The sequence below is a fragment of the Mustela erminea genome, chromosome 16 (genome assembly GCF_009829155.1).
Source record: "Mustela erminea isolate mMusErm1 chromosome 16, mMusErm1.Pri, whole genome shotgun sequence".
In the NCBI taxonomy this organism is placed as follows: Eukaryota; Metazoa; Chordata; class Mammalia; order Carnivora; family Mustelidae; genus Mustela; species Mustela erminea.
In genome coordinates, this window is record NC_045629.1 from 56,682,694 (window position 1) to 56,707,078 (window position 24,385).

At 43.4% G+C, this 24,385-nt stretch overlaps 1 protein-coding gene across 1 annotated transcript in view; it reads right to left on the bottom strand.

Annotated features, from left to right (window-relative positions):
- Positions 1-24,385, bottom strand: part of SYBU (syntabulin) — a 112,772-nt gene that overhangs the window by 56,835 nt on the left and 31,552 nt on the right. Inside the window, 3 exon segments of the mRNA XM_032315824.1 lie at positions 14,691-14,825; positions 14,828-14,891; positions 16,616-16,696. Coding sequence (XP_032171715.1) covers positions 14,691-14,825; positions 14,828-14,891; positions 16,616-16,639 — 223 coding nt within the window. The 5' untranslated portion in view covers positions 16,640-16,696.

Below are 24,385 nucleotides of genomic sequence, written 5' to 3' on the forward strand. Positions count from 1 at the left end.
CTCTCTCAAATGAATAAATAAATAAAATCTTTAAAAAAAACCCAAATAAATAAATTTAATCCATCTGGCATTCATTTTAAAATGCAGTGTGATGTTAGATATAACTTTATTATTATTTTTTAAAAATTTAGGAAACTTATTCTTTCCCCATTACTTTGTAATGCTATTTGGTAAAATTTTGAAAGCAATAAATAGTTCTTGCAAAATGAATATATATATATATATATATATGCTTTTGTGCATATATATTTTTAAAATCCACATTTTTAAAATGTTAAGATTGCCTGAAGTGTGCGTGTGTGTGTGTATTACATAATTTCTTGATATTTAACTGAAGTGCCTACCAGCCAGTGTCATCAAACTTTTGGTGGAAATTATGATGACCAAGTATCTACTTGAGTAACTGTGCACCAATTACATAAAAGAATAAAACACGAGGTTCTGAAATTTACAAATAAAATATTTCTTCAAAGTCCAAGCAACAGTTCTAGAACTTCTGGTTCACTTTTGAATTTAGATATCAGAGCTCATTTGTTTTCCAAAATGCTGAACTAAACAATTCCAGAAGATGTACTTAAAAATAACATCAGGCGGAAGAAAACGTGGTTTTGTGCCATAATGTCTTGAAACATTCAGTTATGGTTTGATGCTGTTCAATCTTCCGTTGCATACTTTGTGGGGGAAAAATCATTGCTATTTTAAGGAAACATTACTTTAAACTATTGGGAAATCTAGTTGATTCTCATGAATGACCGAAGCACTTAGAGACCACTTACTCATCCATTCAACAAATATTTATTATCTACTACGTGCTAAACACTGGTCTAGGTGTTTGTATTCTTCCTGCTCCAGATACTGACATTTCTTAAGACACTATGTCTTTCTGAAAAAGACATAAAATGTCACAGCCTAAACTCATTGTTAATCTGAACTCTGTGAAATTCTTACCACAAACCATTCAAATACACTGAAAAGATGTAGGTAAAATAAGAGAAGTAATATTTATTAAGTAGCTATCACATAACACTAGTTTTTTTTTTTTTTAAAGATTTCATTTATCTACCCGACAGACAGAGATCACAAGCAGGCAGAGAGACAGACAGAGAGAGAGAAGGGGAAGCAGGCTCCCCGCTGAGCAGAGAGCCTGATGCGGGGCTCAATCCCAGGACCCTGGGATCATGACCCGAGCTGAAGGCAGAGACTTTAACCCACTGAGCCATCCAGGCGCCCCAACACTAACTTTTAATAATATTTTATTTTATAGGTGGGACAACTGAGGCTCATAGAGGTTAAGGATTCCATAGTCACACAGCTATTAAGTTACTGACTCAAGATGCAAATTCAGGTTTTTCTGACTCTCAAGTCCTTGTTTTCCCCACCACTACAAGCTAGTTTCTTTCTAAAATTTTTTACCTATGTTTGTTCCAGAGGAAACAGCAGGAATTCTGGGAAGGCTCAAATTAAAAACAGACAAAGGAAGCTGTTAGAGAGAAGCCATCCCATAATAAACAGGCCACAAAAATTTGAGGCAAGAAAACTCCTTCTGGTTCTAGTTTTCCAATATTCTTGCTTCAACACAGTAACCATATAATGCTTGTCATTTAGATAATTTTGCGTTCTAGGTTTTGAACAGGAAAACTTGAACTTCTATTCCTTTACCTAATTTTAGCATCCTTTCTGGAGTGAGAATTCACAAGTCTATTAGGCTCTACACCAATTTTGCTTCAGTATTACGCAATGTGACAGTACCCAATAGCAATGAAGTGCAAGAAGCCCATCCATCCATCCATCTATCCAACCAATCATTCCTTCCACAAATAGTTACTGATTTGCTATTATGTTCCAGTAGCTCTCTAGACACTAGGGATGTTATGATGATCAAGACTCTCTAAGAGCTTAGTCCTGAAGTTTACATTCTGGTGGTGGAAAGAGACAGTAATAAACAAGGAAAACAAGAAATAACGTAGAGAAGATATTTGATGGTGACGTACTGTTTATGAAACAAAACTGGTTGATATCATATAGATTAGCTAGGCTGGGGGCGGAAAGGCACTTCATTAGACCGGTTGTTATGAAAGGCCCTGAGGAGGTAACCTGAGCTGAGACCAAAAGAATGAGAAGGAACTAATTGTGGAAAAGGCAAGGAAAAGAATTTCAGGCAGAGGGAACAACAAAGAGTTTGGTGCACTGGGGAAACTGAAAGGAGTCCAGGAAGGCTGAGAGGGCTAACAAGGGCTAACAAGGACTAACAAGGAGGCTGAAGGGACGTAGACGTCTGAGCACATGCAGGATCTTAGACCAGGAATCCTAAGTTTGTTAAGTGTGCTAGAAGCCATGATGTGCATTAAGCAGATGACAACAGTTTGGTTTGTGGAGAACAGACTATAGTAGTGATAGTATGTTTGGCTAATACTAACTGAGTGCCTACTAAGTACCAGGCATGTTCTAAACACTTAACACAAGTCTTAATTAACGAAGTGTAATCCCCCTTCGAGACAGGCAGTAGTATCATCCTGCTTTGCAGAGGGCATCTAAAACTAGTATTAGCATTTATACCACCTTCCAGGGTTGCAGTCAGTAAGTGGGAGAGCCATGGTAAGAATCCGAACAGCCCAACTCCAAAGCCTCCTTCTTAGCCCCTATGATGTGGTTGAGGAAGGAACTCACCAAAGCAAGTAAGTTGCAGAGGCCCCTGCCATGGTGGGAATCAGAGATGACAGTGGTGTGACAAGCTGGTAGCAGGGAAAATTGAAGAAAGTAGATGGATCTGGGATATATTTTGGAAAAATAATCCAAAGCATTTAACTCATGATTATGAAAAATAGGAAGAGATCAAGGAAGTTTTTAAGGTTTTTTGCATAAGCATTATTCCACGGTGGTCATTCCTGAGTTGGAGAAAAATGGGTTTATGAGTGTGTAGGGGCTGAAGCCAAGAATTCTGTGTTTGAGGCGCGTGTGGCTGGCTCAGTCAGTTAAATGACTGACTCTTGACTTCAGCTCAAGTCATGGTCTTAAGGTTGCAAGACACAGCCCTGCATCAGGCTCTGTGCTGAATGTGGAATCTGTTTGAGATTTTCTCTCTCCTTCTCTCTCTGCTCTTCCCTCACCTCATATTTTCTCTCTTAAAAAAAAAAAAAATTCTGTTTTTGATATGTTAAATTTGAGGCACAAATTAACAATGACCTTGAAGATATCAAGTAGGCAGCTGAGTAGGCAGCTGAATAGGACAGGCCGGGAACATCACCAGCCTATGGCTGAGCAACTTAAAGATGGCCGCCCTTGGGGAGAACTGGAGAAGAGGGCAATATAACATTATGGGGACAGGGAGAGTGAGGAGCCAGAAATGGTGCCCAAGGAGTGACTCAGAGGCAGAAGGAACCTCAGAGGTTTGGAACCACAGAAGCTGAGGAGGAAAATCCTTCCTAATGGAGAGGCTAGTTCAGTTGTGTTGAGTGCTGCCGAGAAGTCAAGGAAAATGAGGGCAGACAAGAGAAAGATCTGCCAGCCTGGTCACCCACATCCTTGACAAGAGCAAATGATGGGAATTTTGCTGTGAAAGAGAAGCAGAGAAACATGATGGCAGGCACAAGGAGATGAGAGGTCAAAGGCAACTTATTTTCTTTCAAAGGTGTGTATACTCGAGTGACTGCATGTGTGAGCTGATGGAGATGAGCTGGGGAAGGAATGAATGCAAATGAAGCCCTTCCACCAAGGCTTGTCACCTACATCTAAAAAAATGGAGACTGGAATAATTATTTAATGAATGTCTCCCTGGTTTCTTGGAGACAAAATAATCATCTCACATGTAAACATTCCCGGGATTTCTGAGCTATTTTGGAGCTTTGAGTGCTCCCACACGTCACTCTGGTGCAGCCCTCAGCAGCAGAGGAGGATGAAGTGAAGGGAGGCAAGCCTCCATTTCTTCACAGGACTCATGCTGTCTTGGAAACAAGGGCCTCTCCTTGTTTTGTTTGTTTGTTTGTTTGTTTTTGTTTTTTTAACCAAACTTCAAGTTGTTGTATTTGTATTAGCAACCAGAGGGGAAGGAATTTGGAAAGGAAAACATCTTGGTCCCATTAGTTAATGTGGTGTGAGGAAAGACTCTCTGGAGGAGTTCTGGTGAGGGAGGAGTTGGTGTGGAAACTAGGGAACAGGGTGGCTGTGTCACTGCCCCAAGACAGGTGTGCCTGGCAGGGGCTATGGGGAGGGACTCTTGTCCTGCAAGCTTCCGTTTCTCTTGCTCTGTCCTTTGTGGGGTTATGATCTTTCCGAAATAGGCATGATACGAATACCTCTGCCCTTCTCTCTCCTTAGCAATACGAGTTTATCTGCAGTTTCTAAACCACGCCTTCTTAAAGACTCTGCTGTGTATTTATTTATTTGGGTTCCTTGGTGGAAGAAGGTGGGAGGGAGGGAGACAGGGAGACGGAAAGAGAACTGGAAGGATCAGGAGGAAAAGAGGAGTGAGAGGCAGACACAGATCAAGAAGCCATCTTGTAATCTCTTGAAAACGTTATAACCAGGGCCCTGCAAACCACTCTAAGGACCTGAACTACAGTTAGCTGTCTTGTAGCCATGTAAATATTCTCCCTTTCTGTTCTATTTTTCTCACATGGAGAATTTGAACAGAGTCATAGGAAGGAGTAAGGGATACAAATGGATGAAAGTTAAGGAAAAAACAATACTCAGTTCCTGCAATGGCTGCATTTGGGTTTTTTCTATTTGAAAAAAAAAATGTCTTAGGTAATATCATGGTATTTACTTTGTTTAAAAAAGGGAACAAAGAGACAGAGAAATATGCTCATATACCAGCCTAATTCCAGTGATACTCATAAAATAAGATTCTGAATTTTGAAGGTTAAGCCCACGGACAAAACATCCGTCTGAGGAAGAATGGCCGAAGACATGATGGCCTTCTCCAGGGTGAAATACGTGCCATCGTCACAATGAGTGAGGGGACTTTGCTGTGCCGACAAGCAATGACATGGACAGGTACTGCCTGGACACCCGGTCCTGGAGGGCAAGAGTTCTGTCATGATTGTCCCTCATTCTAGATCAGCTCTTGGGACAGTGCCCTGCCCACAACAGGTGTTCAAAAAATATTCACTTAACAAATAAACAGGAAGGATCACAGACCATTATAGCATGATCCTGCTTTGACAAAAAGCAAAACAAAATAAATCCTATAGATGCGATTACATCCACTCAATATGCTTGCACATTTTTATTACTTCTGAGTTTAAAAAGTACAATAATTAGCCTTAAAAATATAATCCTCACAAACACCTCAGAATAAACAGAAGGGTGGGTTAGGGTCCACAGACTCAAGAATTCTGAGGGTTAGGTTAGTGTCAGCAAGGAAAGCGAACTCTAAGAGCACCCACACCAAAGAAGACAGAAGAAAGCCTGAGCCAGCCAGAAAAGGGGAGGGGCCCCAGGAGAAGTCACACTGAGCCAGGAAAAGCCTGATGAGTTTCTGCAAGGATTGGGGTGCGGGCCAGGTGAGCCCACAGCTGAGCACTGGTCTGCACTGGAAAGCTTGCTTTGGGTTCCCTAAAAAGAGAGAGCAGTCATTCAGACCCACAAACACAGAACAAGCTGGTGGTTGCCAGAAGGGAGGACATGGGGGGGGACGAGAAAAGTAGGTGAAGGGGGAGTGGGAGTTATAGGCTTCCGGCTATAGAATGAACAAGTCACAGGGATCAAAGGTCCCGCACAGGGAATATACTCCATGGCATTGTTGTCGCTCTGCGTAGCGACAGAGGGTGGCTATACTTGCGAGCAGAGCATAAGGTACAGAGTTGCTGAACTACTATGTTGTACACCTGAAGCTACTGGAACATATGTCAGCTATACTCAAATAAAAACCAAAAAAAAAAAAAAAAAAAAAAGGACAGTCAGCCTGAGGATGTGACCCCAGGCAGTGGAACCTAGGGCACTCTGTCCAGCCTCAGGAGGAGCAGCGGAGCAGGTGTCTCTCCCCTCTGGCGGGAGAGGGGAGCAGCGGAGCAGGTGTCTCTCCCCTCTGGCGGGAGAGGGGCTGCACTCTGTCTCCAAAGCAGGAGACAGCCAAGCTGAGAGGCAGGGCAGGTGTGGAGCAGTTGTGTGCCCGGGGCCAGCAAAGCCACCTGCCAACGCAGGCATACTCAGCAGCCTTGCATACCTGAAGTGCACCAGGTTTCCTTCCCCTGGGTCAGTGGGAGGAGACTGGCGCTTTCTCAAAAGCATCCCAGTAGGGTGGGGTGGTGGTTCATGTCCAGTTGTAGTCCTGGGAAATGTGGGTGTGTGGCTTTGTGCTGGCTTCCTTCTTCACTCCAAACTGGGCTGCTGGTTTTTCTCATGGCTTGCAAGTGCCAATTCGTGAGTGAAGTATTTTCTGATTTTCCTAGCAAAAGATCTCTCTCCTAGCTACCCACAGCACTGGAATCATGGTTCTATTAGAGAGATTACTCTTTTTGACATTTAGAGATGCTGAACTCTCAAGGATAGGAATGTTTCTTTCACTTAATAAGCCCATTAAGTTGAGTATCGGGTACTGTTCTAGTTTTTCATTCTCCCAACTACGAAGACAGTACACGCTCTCAATAAATTTTATGAGTGAAAATACTTCTCCTGTTCTCATAATTGTGCCTTCTACCAAATTTCAGTGAATACTTATTAAGCAACTGCTCTGTGTCTGGTATAGGGCAGGGAACTCTACTGTTCCTGCCTTCATGAAGCTTATAGTCTACTGGGGATTCAGGTAACTTAAATATCAAATTTAAAAAACTAGGTTGATCATGTGGTGTGACAAAGGAAGCATCAAGGGGCACCTAATCTAACTGTGAAATGTATCCTTCAGCTACGTCCCCAGCTCTGACATTTACCTATATTTACATCCAGCCTTTTTTTCTTCCTATACATGTCTTTTTGGGTCCACCGGAGTCATGTTACAAAGTTAACACTTTTCTACTCTCCGCTAATCTCTCTCTCTCTCTCTCCCTGTGTGTGGTGTCTGTGTATGCCTCCTTTTTCTTTCTTGTCTATTTCCCCTCAGCCTAAAAACTTTACCAAAATAACCGGTCATTTGATAAATGTCCTATCTTTGCTATACATGCAACACTATTTTTCTTTTTGGTGTAGTATTCATAGATTTATTAGTTGTGTATAATGCCCAGGGCTCATTACGCCACTTACCCCTCCTTAATGCCCGTCCCCCACTTTCTTCATCTCCCCACCCACCTGCCTGTCCACAACCCTCAGTTTATTTCCCGAAGTCAAGGGTCTCTTATGGTTTGGCTCCTTCTCTGATTTCTTCCCAGTTTTTTCTCTCTTCCCATTTGATCCTCTGCTCCATTTCTTATATTCTACATATGGGTGAAACCATATGATAATTGTCTTTCTGTGATTGGCTTATTTCACTTAAGCGTAAGACCCTCTAGTTCCATCCACGCCGAAGTAAATGGTAGGTATTCACCCTTCCCATTTCCTCTTTCCCACCCCAGTTAAGTCTGTTTTGTAAAGTTGTCTACACCCCATTTGTCACCTCCATTCACATCTCAGCCATCCCTACAATTTTGTGGGATTGTTTCTGCCTAACCTAGTGGTTTTATACTTTTTAGTGCACCCCTTCCTTCATCTTGCTGTGACATCAGAAGCTGTTGGCTACTTTCTTCTTGAATCTCTTCCCTTAGGATTAGAGACACGATCATGCCTGACTCTCCTCCTTCCTCTCTGAACTCTTTCTTGGTGCTTTGGTTTCCTTTTTCTGTCTACTCTTGTTTTATCTCAGAGGTCTAGCCGAGGGCCTCTAATCTTTCTCCAGGCACCACCCTCGGGTAATATTATCAATTCCCTGGACTTCAGCTACCAACATCTCTGACTTCTCTTTGGAGCTCCAGACCTTTCCCTTTATCTCAAATGCAACACGGCTTAATCTGGCTCCTCAACCTGACTCCGTGTCCTTCTCCCCAGTCCTGCTACTCTGTTTATGTTCATCCAGTGGAAATTTAGATCTAACTCTTCCACTTGCAATTGGTGATGAAGACCCATAAGTTCTAGTCCCCAAATCCTCTCCCATATCATTTTATCATCCTTAACGAGACAGCCACGATGGCCTTCAAACCAGGCAGGCATCTTGCCATCATTCCTGCTTCCTTCCATCCACTGTCCAACACGTAACCAGAAAGATTTTTCTCAATTCTCAATCACAACTCTTTCTTGCTGAAAATCCTTCCATGACTTTGCAAGATCTTCAGGAATTGCCAGATGGCAGCCCATAAGCCACACTCAGCTATTTATGGTACTTAGCTGGCAGAGTTCATCAAAAACCTGAATTTTTAAAATTATGAATACTGTTAGAAGGAGCACATGCTGTCCAGGTCTAGAGTCCTCTCTATTGTCCTCTGTGCACGTGGCCTCACTCTCTATGTTACTAGTCTAGTTTCTGCATAGATCCTCGATCTCACCAACTGGGTTAGCACAACATCTAAAACCTTTCCTGACGTGGCCTGGCCTGGCTAGTCTCATTTCATGCTCTGAACTCAGGTCTGTGATGCCAAGGCTCATGTTTATCCACTGCGCCACGCTAATTTATGTCACTTCTTTGAATGCTTGGGTCTGTGAAATGTGAAAGGCCAATGTTGATAATAAATGGAGCAATAGGGCGCCTGGGTGGCTCAGTGGGTTAAGCCTCTGACTTTGGCTCGGGTCATGATCTCAGGGTCCTGGGATCGAGACCTGTGTCGGGAAGCAGGGAGCCTGCTTCCCCCCGCCTCTCTCTCTGCCTGTCTCTCTGCTTACTTGTGATCTCTGTCAAATAAATAAAATCTTTAAAAATAAATAAATAAATGGAGCAATAGATTCCAATTATGAGGAAGAAGTGTGCGTATTGCGCATAGATAAAAAGGACAGGGAAACAAAACAGGTGAGTCAAGATAGTCGTGTGGGAATTGCATCTAAAGATATGTTATCCCACTTATTTTTTGGCACCAGGCTTAAGGCAGTAATTGATTTTTCGACCTCTGTGTTTTATTCATTATGATGGCTTTAGCACAATTCTGATCCTCAGCAGGCATTTAATAAATGCTTACTGGATACTCCATTTTCGTGGAAGCTTGCAAAAAAGTGGCTGTCCTGTTGCTCCTAGGCTACGGTTCCTTCTTTTTTCTCTTTCAGTGAGTCCATTGGGTATTTACCAAGAGTGGACCCAATATATCTGCTTTCAGTATACCCCAAATCACCTTCATGCCAAAGAAAGTAAATGCGGAAGAGAAGTGTGCTAGGGATGGTAAATCCAGAGAGAGAGGATTATACAGGAAAATAAAGGAAGAGAATGCTTTCTCCTTCCCCTTTACTTGTCTACCACTTGGACACAAGTTACACCAATAATGTAGGTGTCAAGAATATTAATGCTAAGACTAATGACACGGCAGTTGTAAATACAGAGTTGAGAAGCTATCATTTCCAGGGAATGTGGAGGCAATTGCCTTGTGCCGTGCCCTGAGTTTAAACAGCTTGGCTGGCCATCGCTTCTATCATCTTCAATCTTTCCTCATCTCGTGAAGCCACTGGGGGGTTACCGTTCACATCTCTTCCAAAATTCCCAAACCCACAGAGACCACAAAAGACTAAGAACTTCATGAGACACAAGAGTCATCTGGAAAGCCTATAAAATACAGATTCCTGGGTCCTCCCATCCCGTGATGATAGGTAAGGGCAGGGCCAAGGTATCTGCATTTTAAACAAGTTTTCCTGAGGATTCACAAGTAGACAAACACCATTCTCTGAAACCGAGAAACAATTCCCATTATTTTAGGACCATCTTAGTATTCTCTTGTTAAGTACCATAAATCTGCTCTCAGGCTTGCTCTAATCCCATCGTGATTAACATTTACTGTCCCCGCTGCAGAAACAGTGTTTCTGTTATTAAATGGCAAAAAATTTTGCTCTTGCCCTCTTTGTTACAGTCACCACACCCTCAAAGAACTATTTCCCTTGTGCCCTTCATTTGTAACCTGTATCACTGGGTACTTACTCTGCAGCTGAAGCAGCTAAGCACTTGAAATACATATTCCACAACAGTGCCTGGGTCCCCTACTCATTAAAATGATACTAAAGTCTTAGGGACTTTGTTTTTTTTTCTTCACAGCAGGTTGGCAGGCATTCAATTATAGAATAATTCTGTACTGCAGCTCACTTTAGTTGAAGCCGTTCATCTCCATTCTGATTATTATGTTCAAAGGTTTACTCTATCCAGATGCCAAGTTTCCTCAACTGGACAAAAGCAAAGCAGAAATAGTTTTGTTTGGCAAGGCCTGGCAAATTTTTGGAGGTCTTGTCATGTCACAGCAGGGCACTAGTCAGGTTGTAATTTGCCTTAATTGTTCCTCCCACAAACAGCAACAATGATTACCTCCAGGTCACTGGCACTCGAAGAAGAATTTCTTCCAGCCACTGTAAAAACCAAAATACTTTCCACAAACACCTTACTCAGGATTCAGCTGCAGAGAATCTTAGAAGCTGACCCATTAGGGGACTGACCCGGTATATGTGTTTAATGGGTTAAGTCACAAACTTGCCCATGTATCTGTGTGTGCACATTAGCAACACGGAAATAACTGAGAAATCACTGGTCTCCCATAAAACCACCAGTGTTCTCGACACATAATTTGTTCCACCTGCCATGTTTACAAGGCACCCCAAGGAGAACTAGAGTAAAACCCGGCAATCCATCTGCCTCCCAGCCTCAAGGGGTAATTATGACCTCAACTAAGACAGAGGAATGCACAGCAGGCTGCTGTGTCAGGTGTGCGGCGGAGGGACTGACTGACTTATCCACGTCCTGAGCTTTGTCAAGGGTGGCTGGAGTCACGGTAGGAAGACAAACCCAATGCACTACCACCAAAGTGGAAGGGAGAAGAATGGACAGGGGACTCATTCCACACGGAGGACACAAATCACAAATAGGGGTTTGAACATGTGCTACAACACAAAACAAGGGAGCAGGAGTGTTGGGCGGAGGAAGATGCTGGCATGGTATCCTCTCAACCGCTGGTTACAAGAACTGTTTAAAAGTAAAGTGGGCGGGACCCCGGCTGCTAAGTGGCTGAAGTGTCCAACTTTTTGAATTTGGCTCAGGTCAAGGTCTCAGGGTTGTGGGATGGAGCCCTGAAGTGGGCGGAGGGGGCCGGGCTCAGCTCTCAGCGGGGGAGTCTGCTTGAGATTCCCTCCTTCTTCCGCTGCTCCCCCTCCACTCTCTCTTTCTCTCTCTCTCCCCTCCTCTCTAAAAATAAATAAATAAATAAATAAATCGTTCAAAAAAAGAATAAAAGAGGGGACATGAAAGCATGTTTTGTTTCTATTGACTTACTATTAAATGTACTTCCTTACGTATGCTTCTTCTTTTCTTTTATTTAACTTTAGTTAATATTTACCAAGAATATATAATATTTTACTTGCCATGCACACTGAATAGGGCCTGGCCTCCAAGACCATACAAACTGAACTATGCCCAATTAGGGTCACAGTGACGAAGACTAAATACACACTGTAAAGGACAGACTGCTTTATCAGGAGAATGATGTCGGAGTACAAAACGTATGTGCCGAGGAAGTGCACAAAACAGGCATATCTGCAAAGAAAGTCGGCTAATAAGACGCTATTAAAAGAAACGCTCTTTGGGGATACACCCCAAATGAATTGCAAAAGGTCACACACAACTCCCTTCTCTGAAATGAGAGAGATACAACATACAAATTAGCATATAGAATATCAAGTCATTAAATGTTCCTTGTCAAGACTCCCAGGGGAAGATAAGGGGAAGGCAGTGGAGTGGGGGAGGGGATGGAGAGAGTAGGCAAAAATGGACAGGTCACTTTGAAAATACACGGTTCCCGGTCTTTTCATTTCACAGATCAGTAAAATTAAAAGAAAAACATAATGTGGAGAACACACCAACGTGGAGTTGTCATTTGTTTTGCTCAAGTTTAACCGCCACCCACCATCATGACTTTTGTTATGACATTACAAAACAAAAATACAATATACTATCTAAGGAATTAGGAAAGCCAGACTCTCAAAAGGAAGGATAATTCTTTATATTAGGTAAATTTAATTTCATGTAAACTCACCACATCCTTCTTTTAAAAACTGAAGATCTTAGAACATACGACGTTCTTCATAATTAACGCCTTTGATACAAATTGGGGGACAGAGTCTCTAGTTTGCAGTTCTGAAAATGTACTTTTCAAATTAAATTGCGTCGTGTTCCTCCATAATTTCACTACCTGATTGTAAGACTCCCCCTAACTCTGCACGTTCCCTTTCGCATTAGTGAACGTGATGATTTATAAAGAGCACAAGCTAATGCAGAATGATCGCTGTGAGGCTATGAAGCTACAGGAGATCTCTAAATTATCTTAGTTTAATCCTAGCAGAGGATGGGCATTTTTAATGTTTGCCTGTAGCTTGTTCTCTAACTTAACGCCGCGATGAGCCAATACATATTCCGGCCTCAGTGTTAAAGTGGCTGGATTAAAACAAGCTATTTCCCCCTGCTGGTTGGACATGTTGTACATTCTCTACCTCACTGCCTGCAGCTTTAATGCTCCCCATAGTACCAAACCCATTTATTTCCCATCCACCGACTGACCTCCTAAAGCATTATTAACACGCCCCCAAAGGGGGCTCCTGTCAATTTTAGTCAGCGCAGCACTCAAAGCAGTCTTGGGGCCTGTGGGGGCTCCATAGGAAAGGAAAGCAAAGAAGGAAAGGCACCGACCCAAACCTTGGGGAAGCACCAACATAGAAAGATGACGCCTAGGAACAGAGTCATCCATCCATCCTCGAGACAGGATGTGAGGCCTCAAGACGGAAAGACAGGTTTACAGATGCTCATAATTAGGCGCTCTGCCACTCAATTCACAGCTAGTTAATGGCAGAAGGATCAATATCTACTTCGATTTTATGTACAGCATTATGGCCTTAGTGGAGACAGGTCCCTGGGAGGAGAGATCATCCGAGAATGGGTCTTGGTGGAGTGAGTCATAACCAAAGTTAATAATCTTATTGGTTTGCCTAATATATTTCTAAAATATATGTGGAGGTTTTTTTGTTTTGTTTTGACCATCTTTTTTTTTTTCTTCCTTTTCTTCCTAACACTACTCACCCTGAAGTCAGTCATAGAGAAAATGATTATGCGGAGAAAATATCAGGAAAAATGTGGAATGGAGCTATGTAAACAAGTGTGTTAGTTTGAAATGACATCCTCTGGTTCATCCACACTCAAACAGAGTGAATCCTGAGCTCCAAAATGGAGTCTAAAGCAAACAACACTGCCTTCTGCAAACATGGTTCCAGGTTCTAGGTATCTTTGTGTTTTCTTCTTGCAAGAGTATCATGCAAACCATCCGTGGGTCTCCATTTTAAACTAGATTCATGTAATACCAATGGCAAGAAACAAGCTTTAAGGCATTTTTATAGAATTTTTTTCAGAATCAAGCAGAAAATCTGAGACTTTACAGAGAAAAAAATGTTGGCAGCATAGTATTCCTAATGTACAATTTCTGCATGGGATAGAATTATTTCATGAAATTATGCAAGGAGTCCAAAGCTGGACTTTAAAGAAACCTCAAAAAATACATTGATACTAAAAATATTAGAATACTGTATCTTGCTAAATTTGGGAATTAATCACAGCATCTTTATCCACATGTCCCTTTGCATACATGTGTGAGCCTTCTAATTAAATGTTTCCCTAAATAAACCCTAAAAATTATCCACTATGAAACATTCTTCATTACTCAGAAGACAGTCATTCTTTTAAATTTTACCCAATTTTCTAATACTTCTCAAAGAATACAAGTCATTCCAAGTCATGTGCTTTAATGGGATGTAATGGGCTCTGTCATTGCTAATGGTGGCACCTTCAGAAGCTATGAAGAGATTTGTGCCTTTACCAGATGTGCTCACAACTTTAAGGAAACTTCCTTAACCATGCACCCAAACTGACATTGCCAGTTTATCTTTTAAGAACCATCATGGATTAAGCACCTCTATAAGCCAGGCACTGTACTAGGAGTTCCTTTTGGTCTCATTCAACATTACAGCAACTGTACAAGGTTGATGTTACCATCCCATTTTATGGATGTAACAACTGAGGCTGAAGGAGGCTAAGCCAGTTGCCCAAGGTCATTCAGCTTATAAATGGTGAGAAGGTCAGAGATTCCATCAGGTCTGGCAGATTACAAAATCTGTACTCCTTTCCTCTAAACTACAAGGTCAGGCTGGCCCTGGGATATAAACCTCCTTGATCCTGACCTCATTCATTAGGAGTTGTTTTGTCTTTGGGGATTCTATAATCAGAAGTACACAGCTTTATAAAGGTTGCTATTATAAAAATGCAAGCTAATTCATTTCCCAGATTTATTAAGGAGTCATTTTCTAAACAGTCATTGAAACCAAAGTCAGATTTCATGTGGTAAATTATAAACTAGAATAACATAGAAAAACAGGTGCAAATGTCCATCAGGGTCGAACCATTTGAAACTGCTGTATGTGAAGGTCAAAAGTGCCAAAAAGGTGCAACCTATCATAATTCATCCTAATAACAGAAGTGTAGACCCAGGCTCTAAGGGGCACACCCCGGTCCATTCACAGTGCACCAGCAGAGCTCACACTCCATGACTGGAGGGCTTCCTTGGGTACTATACCTGAGCAGAAGCTGTTGCTGCTTATGGTCCTCGCCGAGCGCCCAGAGCTGCTGGCATTGAACTCTCTGCTCTCTTCCTCAGAGAAGGGAGACTCAGAGGCTGGGGACACTTTGTGCTGTTGCTGGGGCAGATGGGCCGCAGAATCAAACGGGGAATTCGGCTTCGGGAAATCTCCTTCTCATGATGCTGTACTCTCTGCTCCTTCTCAAAATTGGACATTAAAAAGAAAACAAAAGGAAACTTGTTTCCCCCTCTTAACCTCTGTTTGTCCCTTCTGGGCTCAGTGTCTAAGAAATCACATTTCTGAATATTGAATTTTCACAGAGCAGTCCTTATCTCGGTTGCTTAAGTGAACACCGAAACTCTGTCTAATCCTTCCAATCTATTTAAGAGCACATACTTGAGTGTGGACACACACACACACACACACGAACACTTTCCATTAGCAGAGAAGCCATTCCATTCACCTATGCTATGCCTAACTCACCTTCCCACTCTGGCTTTTTCTATCACATTCAGCTTCTGCTTTCTCTCAAAGGCTCTTTATTACTCAAAGCACACTCTGACTTATTCCTTTATTTCCTCTAGACTTCCATTTTGCTCTCCCTGAATTAGCTGTGACAATCTGATTTCTGCTTTCCTATCTGCTCACTAAGTAGACCCCTATACCTGGAACAATTCTTTCCTGATAGATCATGCGGACTTATGTTTCAAATCCCTCCTCTTCCGGCCAGGATCTTAATTATTCATTAATATCTTGGTACAAAAAGGCTTGTTGCCAACAGAAAAGCAAACAAAAATCCAATACCAGTAGATGGCTCCACCTTTTACACCACGTTTGGCTTTTGTTTTCCTTACAGGACACCCAGGGAGAAAGAGTTTTCTCTCTCTCCTTAAAAAAAACACAGCATTAAACACAGAGGGGCGATATCTTGGTTTTAAAAATGCATAAAAGTAATATTTTGGCAAGGTTTTCCAATTTTGCAAAGAGTTTTCCTAACCATTATCCCATCTGACCTTTACAACCCAGGCCATAGAGAGGACCCCAACTTAAATCCCTATTTACAGATGAGGAAACTGAGGCTAAAGCCTTAGGCAACAAGGCATATCATCTAGAAGCAGAAGGAATCTTAAATTGTGTTTTTCAGGGTCACCACCACCCTGCCTTATTAAAATGGATTCCTAGGAGGAGCTCTTTGCAAAAAACTCACCGCTCCCTCCAACCTCTGCAGCTGAAAAAGGCCTTTCCATTGGGCAACAAATACTATTAGGAAACATGACCTCCTGCCCATTTCCACGACGCTTACCAGGAAGGGTCGCTGCCAAAGTAAACACCTCTGGGGGATCTGCAGAGTGCAGGAGTTGAAGGGAAAGCCTCCGCCTCGGGGAACTCCTGAGGTCGCTCAGGCGTCCACCCCATCCGGGGGCGAAAACCGCACCCAGGCCTCGGGATTGTTCTGCACATCAGTCCCCCAGCAGGTATCACGTCAGCCACTCTCCGCACACCGCAGACCCTGAACCAATGCTGGGTCGCTGACATGCAAGGGACCTTATTTCTCACTCACCAGAACACCCAATCCTTTTTATTCACATCACACTCCGGACATCCTCTGAGAGCCAGATCCCAAATCCCCAATTTCAGGAGGCGGGATTAACTCTCCAAAGTCAATCCTTTAATCCTCATGTCCACCCCTCAAATCTTTTCCTCTAGTGCCATCTTCCCATCTCCTGGGTCTCATCACCTGAGCAAACGCTCCTCTGCCCTCCCAACGTCCTCACTACCTCCTTGTCCCCATCCCCCGCGACTCTGAACGCCACCCCTCCAGCCCTCACCTGGCTCGCCCGCTGCCCCGCGGTGCCCACTTCCCCTCTCTCCGGCGCCCGCGGACGCTGCCCCCCGCGCCCGCACGACGTGCCCTCCTCACCTTGGTCTCTCGAAGGGGTCCCATCGCTCTGCTGCCCACCGGGTCCCCGCGCCGCCGCTGCCGCCGTCCAGGAGGAGGCACCTGCGGGCACGGGAGCGAGGACACTGCGCTGAGCCGGCGCGGGTTGCGGGCGGCGGCTGCTGCGGGGCCCACACGCCGCCGCCGCCGCCACCGCCACCGCCACCGCCACCGCCGCGGCTCTCTCGGCTCCGAGGGCGCGCCCCGGCGCCCCGCCCCGGCCGGACACGTGTGCCGCGGCCGCTGCCCGCCGCCGCTCCCCGGGCGCCGCCGCCTCCCCGCCGCCTCCCTCACCTGCCGGACCCCCGGGTGACTCGTCGGGCACCCCGACCGCCCGATCTCGCCGCGGGCGCTTCCCCCCAGCGCCGCGCGCCCCTCCCTCTGTGCGGAGCCCGACCCCAGGGGGCTGGCCAGGGCCGCGAGCATCTCCAGCCGGGAAGTGCCCGACCCCCTCTCTTCGGCACCTGGGGTCCGGTTTTGAAGAGGGTACACGTCTGAGAGCAGAGCGGGGAAAAAACTGCGACATCACCGAGGGCCAAAATGGAGAAAGTTTTTCCCCTCGCGGCCCCTCCCTGCCATCTCGGTTTTGAGTCAACATACGGCTCCCCACAATTACCTCGCCCGAGAGAGATGGGGCGGGTCCCCCCGCTCCCGGACCCCAGCCAAGCCAGTGCTGCAGGACTGACACAGCATCTCGTTCAGGGATCTCAGAGGCCGATTCTCCTCGGGGGATTTGCAACAGAAGGGCCAGGGAAAGAACCGTGAGGCCGCTTCCCAAGGACTTGGGGGAGCCAGACTGTTTTAAGCTTCAGAGCAGCCTTTTCTCCATCTCTGCCCCGCAGCGGCTGGGAATGGGCCCCGGGCATACTGCTAGGGGAGGGCCACTACGTTTGAACTCAGAAACCCGGGTTCGAGGCAGCACTGGACTCCCTCCCAGCTGAGTGCGTTTATGGTAAAGTTGACCTCTCTGAACTTCAAAGTTTATGCTCCTTAAATTGAGGGTTGACAATAATATCTACCTCAAGGGTAGCTGTGAGGATTAGAAGGGGCAAGCTAACAGCTGTACCCAGTTTATGGAACAGAACTTTACAAGGGGGTCGTTAAGTCAGGTCCAGGTCACCCTTCAGTATTTGCTGAGGCCTCCTATCTGACAGGCAGAAAAAGCATCTGTGAGGCAGACAGATTTGTTCAACTGAGGAGTTAAAATAGAGATCATCAGCTGGGTAATGGGCCTTACTTAGGACACCTGCTATAGTTAATATTTCTAGTGATGGAACTCAACATACATGATAACTTAGATGCCCTTCATTCAGAATTGGAGGAAATTCTAAGCAGCAATGTGGATGGGAAACAGATCTTACCCCAGTGTTGTACACGAGGGGTAAAATCTGTTGTATAATCCTTGAAAATTGTATTTGAGCCACCACCATCCCCATTTGCCTGCCCTCCAAACAGCATTTTTCTGAGTCTTTCCAATTTCAAATCCAGGAATAAGCAACGTGAGTTGAGAGCGAGCCTGAAAATAGTGAAATCAATATGCCCTTTTCCTATATCCCTAAGGAAATTTTATCCCATACATCTTCATGTCTTTTCAATCTACTTAGACTTCTTAAACAGTGAGCTTGGTCATCTTAGAATTCTTTACTTGGAGGGAGGAGTGATTAATTCATACTTTCTATACCTGCCCTGTCTTAGATAAGGACTTCAGGAAAAGTGATGATCCAGGATGATTCCTACAATCGACTATTTCCAAAATTATGAGCCCAAGGACATATACTATGGCACAGGAATAGACTGTTAAGGGCAAACGGTGTTTCTGAATTCTCTACTGAGAACTGAGAATTGAGTCTAGGGGCCTAAGAATAGAAACACCGTGCAGTGAGCTGTCCCAATCAGAACCTTATTCTTGACTTTTTCGTCTCTCTCATGTGGCCCCCACGTAGCAAAAACCACAAGTCATCCCCATGCTACTCTAATAATAATACCTTGAATCTGAATACTTCTGTCCACTGTTTAACTCTACCGTCTTCATTTAATATCTAAACCACAAACATCCCAGATTATTGCAGTAGTGGTCTAACAGGAGTTGCCTTGCTTCCAACCTTGCCTCTTCTTCCTTTCTTGCCAGTTTTTCAATTTTTCCACAAGGCCTCTCAGAACAGCCAAATAAAGCCGTGTTTCTTTATTAAGGCTCATGAATGACTTTTGGGTTGTTCTCCCAAGTAGTACTCAAAATCCTGAACGTAGCACAGAGGCATTTCAGAATCTACTCTTGTTTACTTCTCTGATCTCATTTGTTGCCACTCCTTGTGCACCCATCCCCCACCTCCACCCCTTGGCTACTCTGCCTCCCCACACACATGGATAACTAACTCAAACAGTAGAACTTTCAGTTCTCTGGAGGTATCATGTTTTCTTTTTCCTTTAGACTGTTCACATGCTAGTCCCTTTGTCTAGAGCATTTCTTCCACCTCACTCTCCTTAATCTCCTACTAGACTCCTAAAGATACATAAATTTCACTTTAGAGACAGCTTCTTCCAGGAAATCTCCCCTGATCCCTCAAGGTCTGTCCTTGCATATTTCCAGGATACCTGTTTTTAATGTACCCCAGGAGAATTGATATGCCCTTCTATCAGAATTCCCCATTTATCTGTCTCTACCAGGAATCATAGGCAGTGCCTAGTACAGGTCCTGTCATACAGTAGGCACTCAGTACACAATAGTCAAATGAACAAATGCATGATTGACTGAATTCTCGAAGCCCATAGGGTCTCATCAGTACAGCATAAAGAAAAGAGACCCAACTTCTGTTTTGCAAATGACTCCTAAAGCTGCTTCCAATATGTCTTTGTATTTGATGATGGGGTGTGTGCCTAAAAAATCCAACATGTGTTCAGTGAAAGCTTTTACTGCAGAAGTGCAGGCAGTGAGAGGCTGTGTGGTGGCCCTGCTGTCACCATAGCAACACTGCTGAGGGAAAGGCTGATGATTTAGTGTTCTAACGTCTCTTAGCTCTGTACTTTTGGAACCTAAGCCTGTTTTTCTGCTGTTCTATAAGGCAAGTTGTACAAATGATAATATCTATGCCGTCTTTAGTTTCATTCAAGTGTTTCTCAAGTCATTAAGAATAATGTCTTATAACGTTTGTGTTACACCATCAAAGAGATATAATCTAATATAGTGTATTATATTCATCTTTCATTTGCTTTAAAATACTCTAATGCATCATTTCTGTTTCTAGTTACTTATTTTGTTGTTTTGTTTTGTAATTTTGCAGTTTTTCCTTTAGAAATGAATGTAATGCTGGTTTTTAGAGAATACTGACTGCTTTAGAAGGCTAGAGCCCTTCAAGATTATAAATAGTATCCCTGCCCAGGTCTCGGAAAGAATAGGAGATAGAATGTTATAGATTGGTGGGGAAAGAGTGTGTATGGGTAATTACGCCCCCAAACAGGAGATATATTATTTAATTCTTTGTTTATGTAAAATTTATAATTAAATGAATTACGTCTTTCATTTACATAAAACTTTATATTTTCAGAGCTCTTTCACATATATAATCTCATTTGAGCCTCACAAAAATCCTGTGAGGGGCATGTGGCCAATCCCTGAAATCAGATGTGATAAAGAACAGATTTTTATCTATAGGAACCTCCCCCCCCCCAAATGCAAACTTAACAGAAAAGATAATACATACAAATGCACTGCAAGGAGAAAACGTCTGCACCATACAACCGAGATCCATCACAGCCCCCGACATCCGCTCTCTCTCACGGCTCACCTGCGTATGCTGAGGGCTTCTCTCGACTCAGTCAAGGCTGACAAAGCACCATCTCCTAATCCTATCAGCTGTGGGAGCTGCCTTCTGTCTCAGTGACCCGATGTTGGGTGATCTGCACAGCAACAAGAAGCAGCTGACGTGCTTCACAACACGTCATGAGGAGAAGAAACTGCATTCTGGAGCATCCTGGGATTTTTTTGTGGTGGGGTGGAGACCCATATTTTTCTTACCGGGGGAGAGCTGCCCATTTTCCCTTAGAAGCGTGTGTGAGTGATCAATCCTCCTCTTACTGCATGTGTGTTATTGTCACTATATGGTTAAGGGATTTGGATGCTGTAAAACTGTAATGAGTAGAATTCTTCAAGATCACTCCCTGAGGAGGGGGCCCAGAGAGTAGGGCACAGAGAGGGCAGTGGGTAACCTGCCAGAACTACCAGTGGGTTCAGAGTGTTTCAGTTATCTCTGCTCTGCAAATGAGTCTTCAGTGAGAGGCATCCTTCAGATGAACAGGAATTAAGGGAAAGTCCAGGTAAACAGGGAGAGGCTGAGGGTTGGGGACTTTAAAGGATGATGCGGATATAGTCTTCCACCTACCCAATGGGGTAGCAAACATGAGGTAATCCTCCCCAAATGCCATCTCCTCTTTGTGGCCTTTTGCCTATTTTTGAGAATAGAGGGAGATACTAGCCAAAGACATAGGGATGGTGATTGTATTGAACAAACTGGGAACACGTGTTTGAACAAGTACGTATATACTTATTGGGACAGTAGATTAGAAGGACTGAAACTAAGATGCACTGGAAAGTATGAGAGTAAAGGTTGTCATCTGGAAAGGAGAAACTGAGTCATGACATTTACCTAATAAAAAGCTTCAAATGACTAGACAAGACAGCAAATGTGTGGGTCTTACAGACTTGTAGAAAGGGCAAAGAAAGTTATCTCTATGGTAGGCATAGGAAGGCCTAAATCCAGAGGCTGAATTCTGAGCTGAGAAAAGTTCACCCTCCATTCTTAGGAGAACAAGAGACCAGAAGCATGAGAAGCACAGGGTGGTTAAAAGCTGCCTGAGCCCAGTGGGAGAACTCCCTACGGAGAAGATGAGGCTGAGACTCTTTTCATATGAAGCAGGGGCAGAGCAGGTATCCAGGTTAGAGACTCTGAAGGATTCATTCAGCATCCACATCAGTCTTGGTTTAGAAAAGAAATTTATAATCTGTGTTCCCAGAAACGAGATCTGTGGCTAGATTTGAGTTACACTAAGATAAAAGAATCTGTTCTCCATTATATTATTTATTTCCATGATTTTGTGCTTGTTTTCCGCTCAACTTTCAACTAAGTGCTCTTCTTATTACTACTCATTTATTTTTGTAATTTTGCCTTTATTTCTGCTAAAAGATGGGAGGAGGAAGGATTTTGAGATTGTCTACTCAAAGGGTGCCAGTAGTATTGCAAGATGGAGCAGAGCGCCCCTAGCGGCCAACTTCTATCACAGCAGCTGCAGAAGTCCAGGGGAAACCAAGAAGCACCAAACCCCAGGGGAATTTGGGAGTGGGGTAGGGGGAGGGGTTGCTTTATTTCCACCTCCTAGGTCATTGCTGTGAACCCTCTTCCCTCATCACCTGAAATCCTGTGACCTAATGAGTAGATTTAGCCCCTGATAAATTTCCAATACACTGCAGAAAAATCTGTAGCAAAATATATCCAGAATTTAGGAAACTAGCCGATGTTTTTTCATCTGTCTGTGTCTTCTTTAGCTATTTCTAGAGCACTGTTCCATCAAAGAAGAAAACAAGTATTTTTCTAAAAAGATAGCTTTAATATTTTCTTTTACAAAAACCATGCCAACAAAATTTTGAAAAAAAAAATTATTCATAATCTCATTGTCCTAACATCAATTATCCATACTCCTTCTGTTAGCATCTTTGGGTGTTTGTTTTCAGGCTTATCTATGGTGCATCAAAAACAGGACTTTTAAAATAAGAATAAAATTCTCACTTGGGGCCTCGTGATGCCATCACATCTGGCTGTTTCTGGATGGCTGTGGTAAGCTCCCATGCCCACTGTTTTCCCAGAAGTTACCTCTGTTTTCCTCTGATTGGGCAAGGATATGAGGCTCTTGGTCCTCCTTACCACTGTTGACAAACAGCTGGGGCTGCATCCAGAAACTCAGAAGCTCAAGGTAGCTTCCTAGGTTCCTGGCCCTAGTGTTTACTGGCCCAGCCAAATATTTCAGGAAGAGCTGCCAGTGGTATGCTAGAGAAGAGCAAATTCAAGGGTTGAGAAATGACCTCAACTCAGAGGCTGATAGAAAAACATCTGTGTTCCTTTCAATTAGAAGCCCAGCCAGTAACCTGCTATAAGGTGACGCCGATTCAAGGGGCCACAGGAAAGTGAAAGGAGTTTCCGGAAGTCTGCAAAGACAACTATACTAAAAAAAAAAAAAAAAAAAAAAAAAAAATGCAGTTTAATAAAGAACATGGCTTCTCATATCCCATAGGGCTGGTGAGTCCTTTTTTGCCTCATTGTAACTGGTAGTCTTAGACAAATAGTTTAATCCCTCTAGGACTCAGTATATGGTAAGTGCATGTTAATTAAAAGAAGAAGGAAAAAGAAAAAAATGAAAGGAAGGAAGGGAGAGAGGGAGGAGGAAAGGTTGGTTGGCTGGAAGGTTATGTTGAAACCAGTTAATGTCTTTGGGAAAATCAACTTCTCTGATCCTCATTTTCTCACCTATAAAATGGACTTAATAACAGTAATTACTTCATAATACTGTTGTAAGGATTAGATAAGAATATATGCGAAGCCTATCATTTATGTTAGGCACATGGTAGAGCTTAATAGATGCCCTATCTTCCTCAGGATCAACCACCATTTCTACCTCTTGTTTGCTTTTTTCATATTCTCCATATCTCGAAGATTTTTATTTTAGCTTTTATTAAAAAGAAACATTAAGTTTTTCCCCAGGTGACTTATGAGATAGAAAGAAACTGAATTTTTCATGGGAAAAGATATTGACAGGACTTTTGTTCCCAAAGTAAGATTTAAAAGGTAGAAGGCATGATAAATAGCGGGATTAGTATTTATTTCATTCTTATTCTGAGCCAGGCACTGGCTCAGGCACTGTTTCCAGAGTATTAAAAGATGAATGGTATTTCCTGTCCTCAAGTATCTCACAGTCCAATAGAGACATGGGCAGGGCCATTGGCTGTTACACTACTCGCTGTGTTAACATCCTGACAGATGAATTCCCTGAGGGTTTGCCAGTGTCCAAGTTAGTCCAGGTCTGAGGCTTCTAGGGATGAGTTTTGAAATGAATTTCAAGGGATGAATAGGTCCTCTTATAATTTTGGCTCCTTTAGAGTTCCTTTCTCTTTTTCTCTCCTGTCTTTTCTGTCTTCTTTCTTCCTTCCCCTTCCCTCCCTTTCCTTGACCTTCTCCCTGCCACCCCCCACCCCTTCTTTTTACTCTGAGAGACCTGCTGCCCTATAAACTGGTCTATGCTGAATTGATACAGAGAGAAGCTTTAGGTTTCCCCTTGAATCTTTACTGTTTGACTCTAACCTTCTGGAAGAAATGGGCTTGTCTCAGAGTTCTGATTACCTAGTATAGCATCAAGCACATACCTGGTGCTTCAATCAATATTTTAATTAGCAGGAATACTTAAAATTTCAAGAACACCATGTTATACTGCCACCTATTGGTTCATTAGTGAATTTTTCTCCTGACAGGGGAAGTCTGTTTGGTTTTCAACAGTCTGTCTTCATAAAAAACGTTAGCAGCGTCTTTTTTCAAACTTTCATCATTTTCAGAAAATTTTCAAAATTTAAGGCTACACATAACTGAACACCAATGACTAGACTCACTATCCAGTGGGTATGGGATAATAAGTATGTGCTTTGTAGTGTGACCGATAATGGTTTGTTCAGAATGATGTTCTTTTCTTTTATCTCCTGAGCCACCAAAATAGACA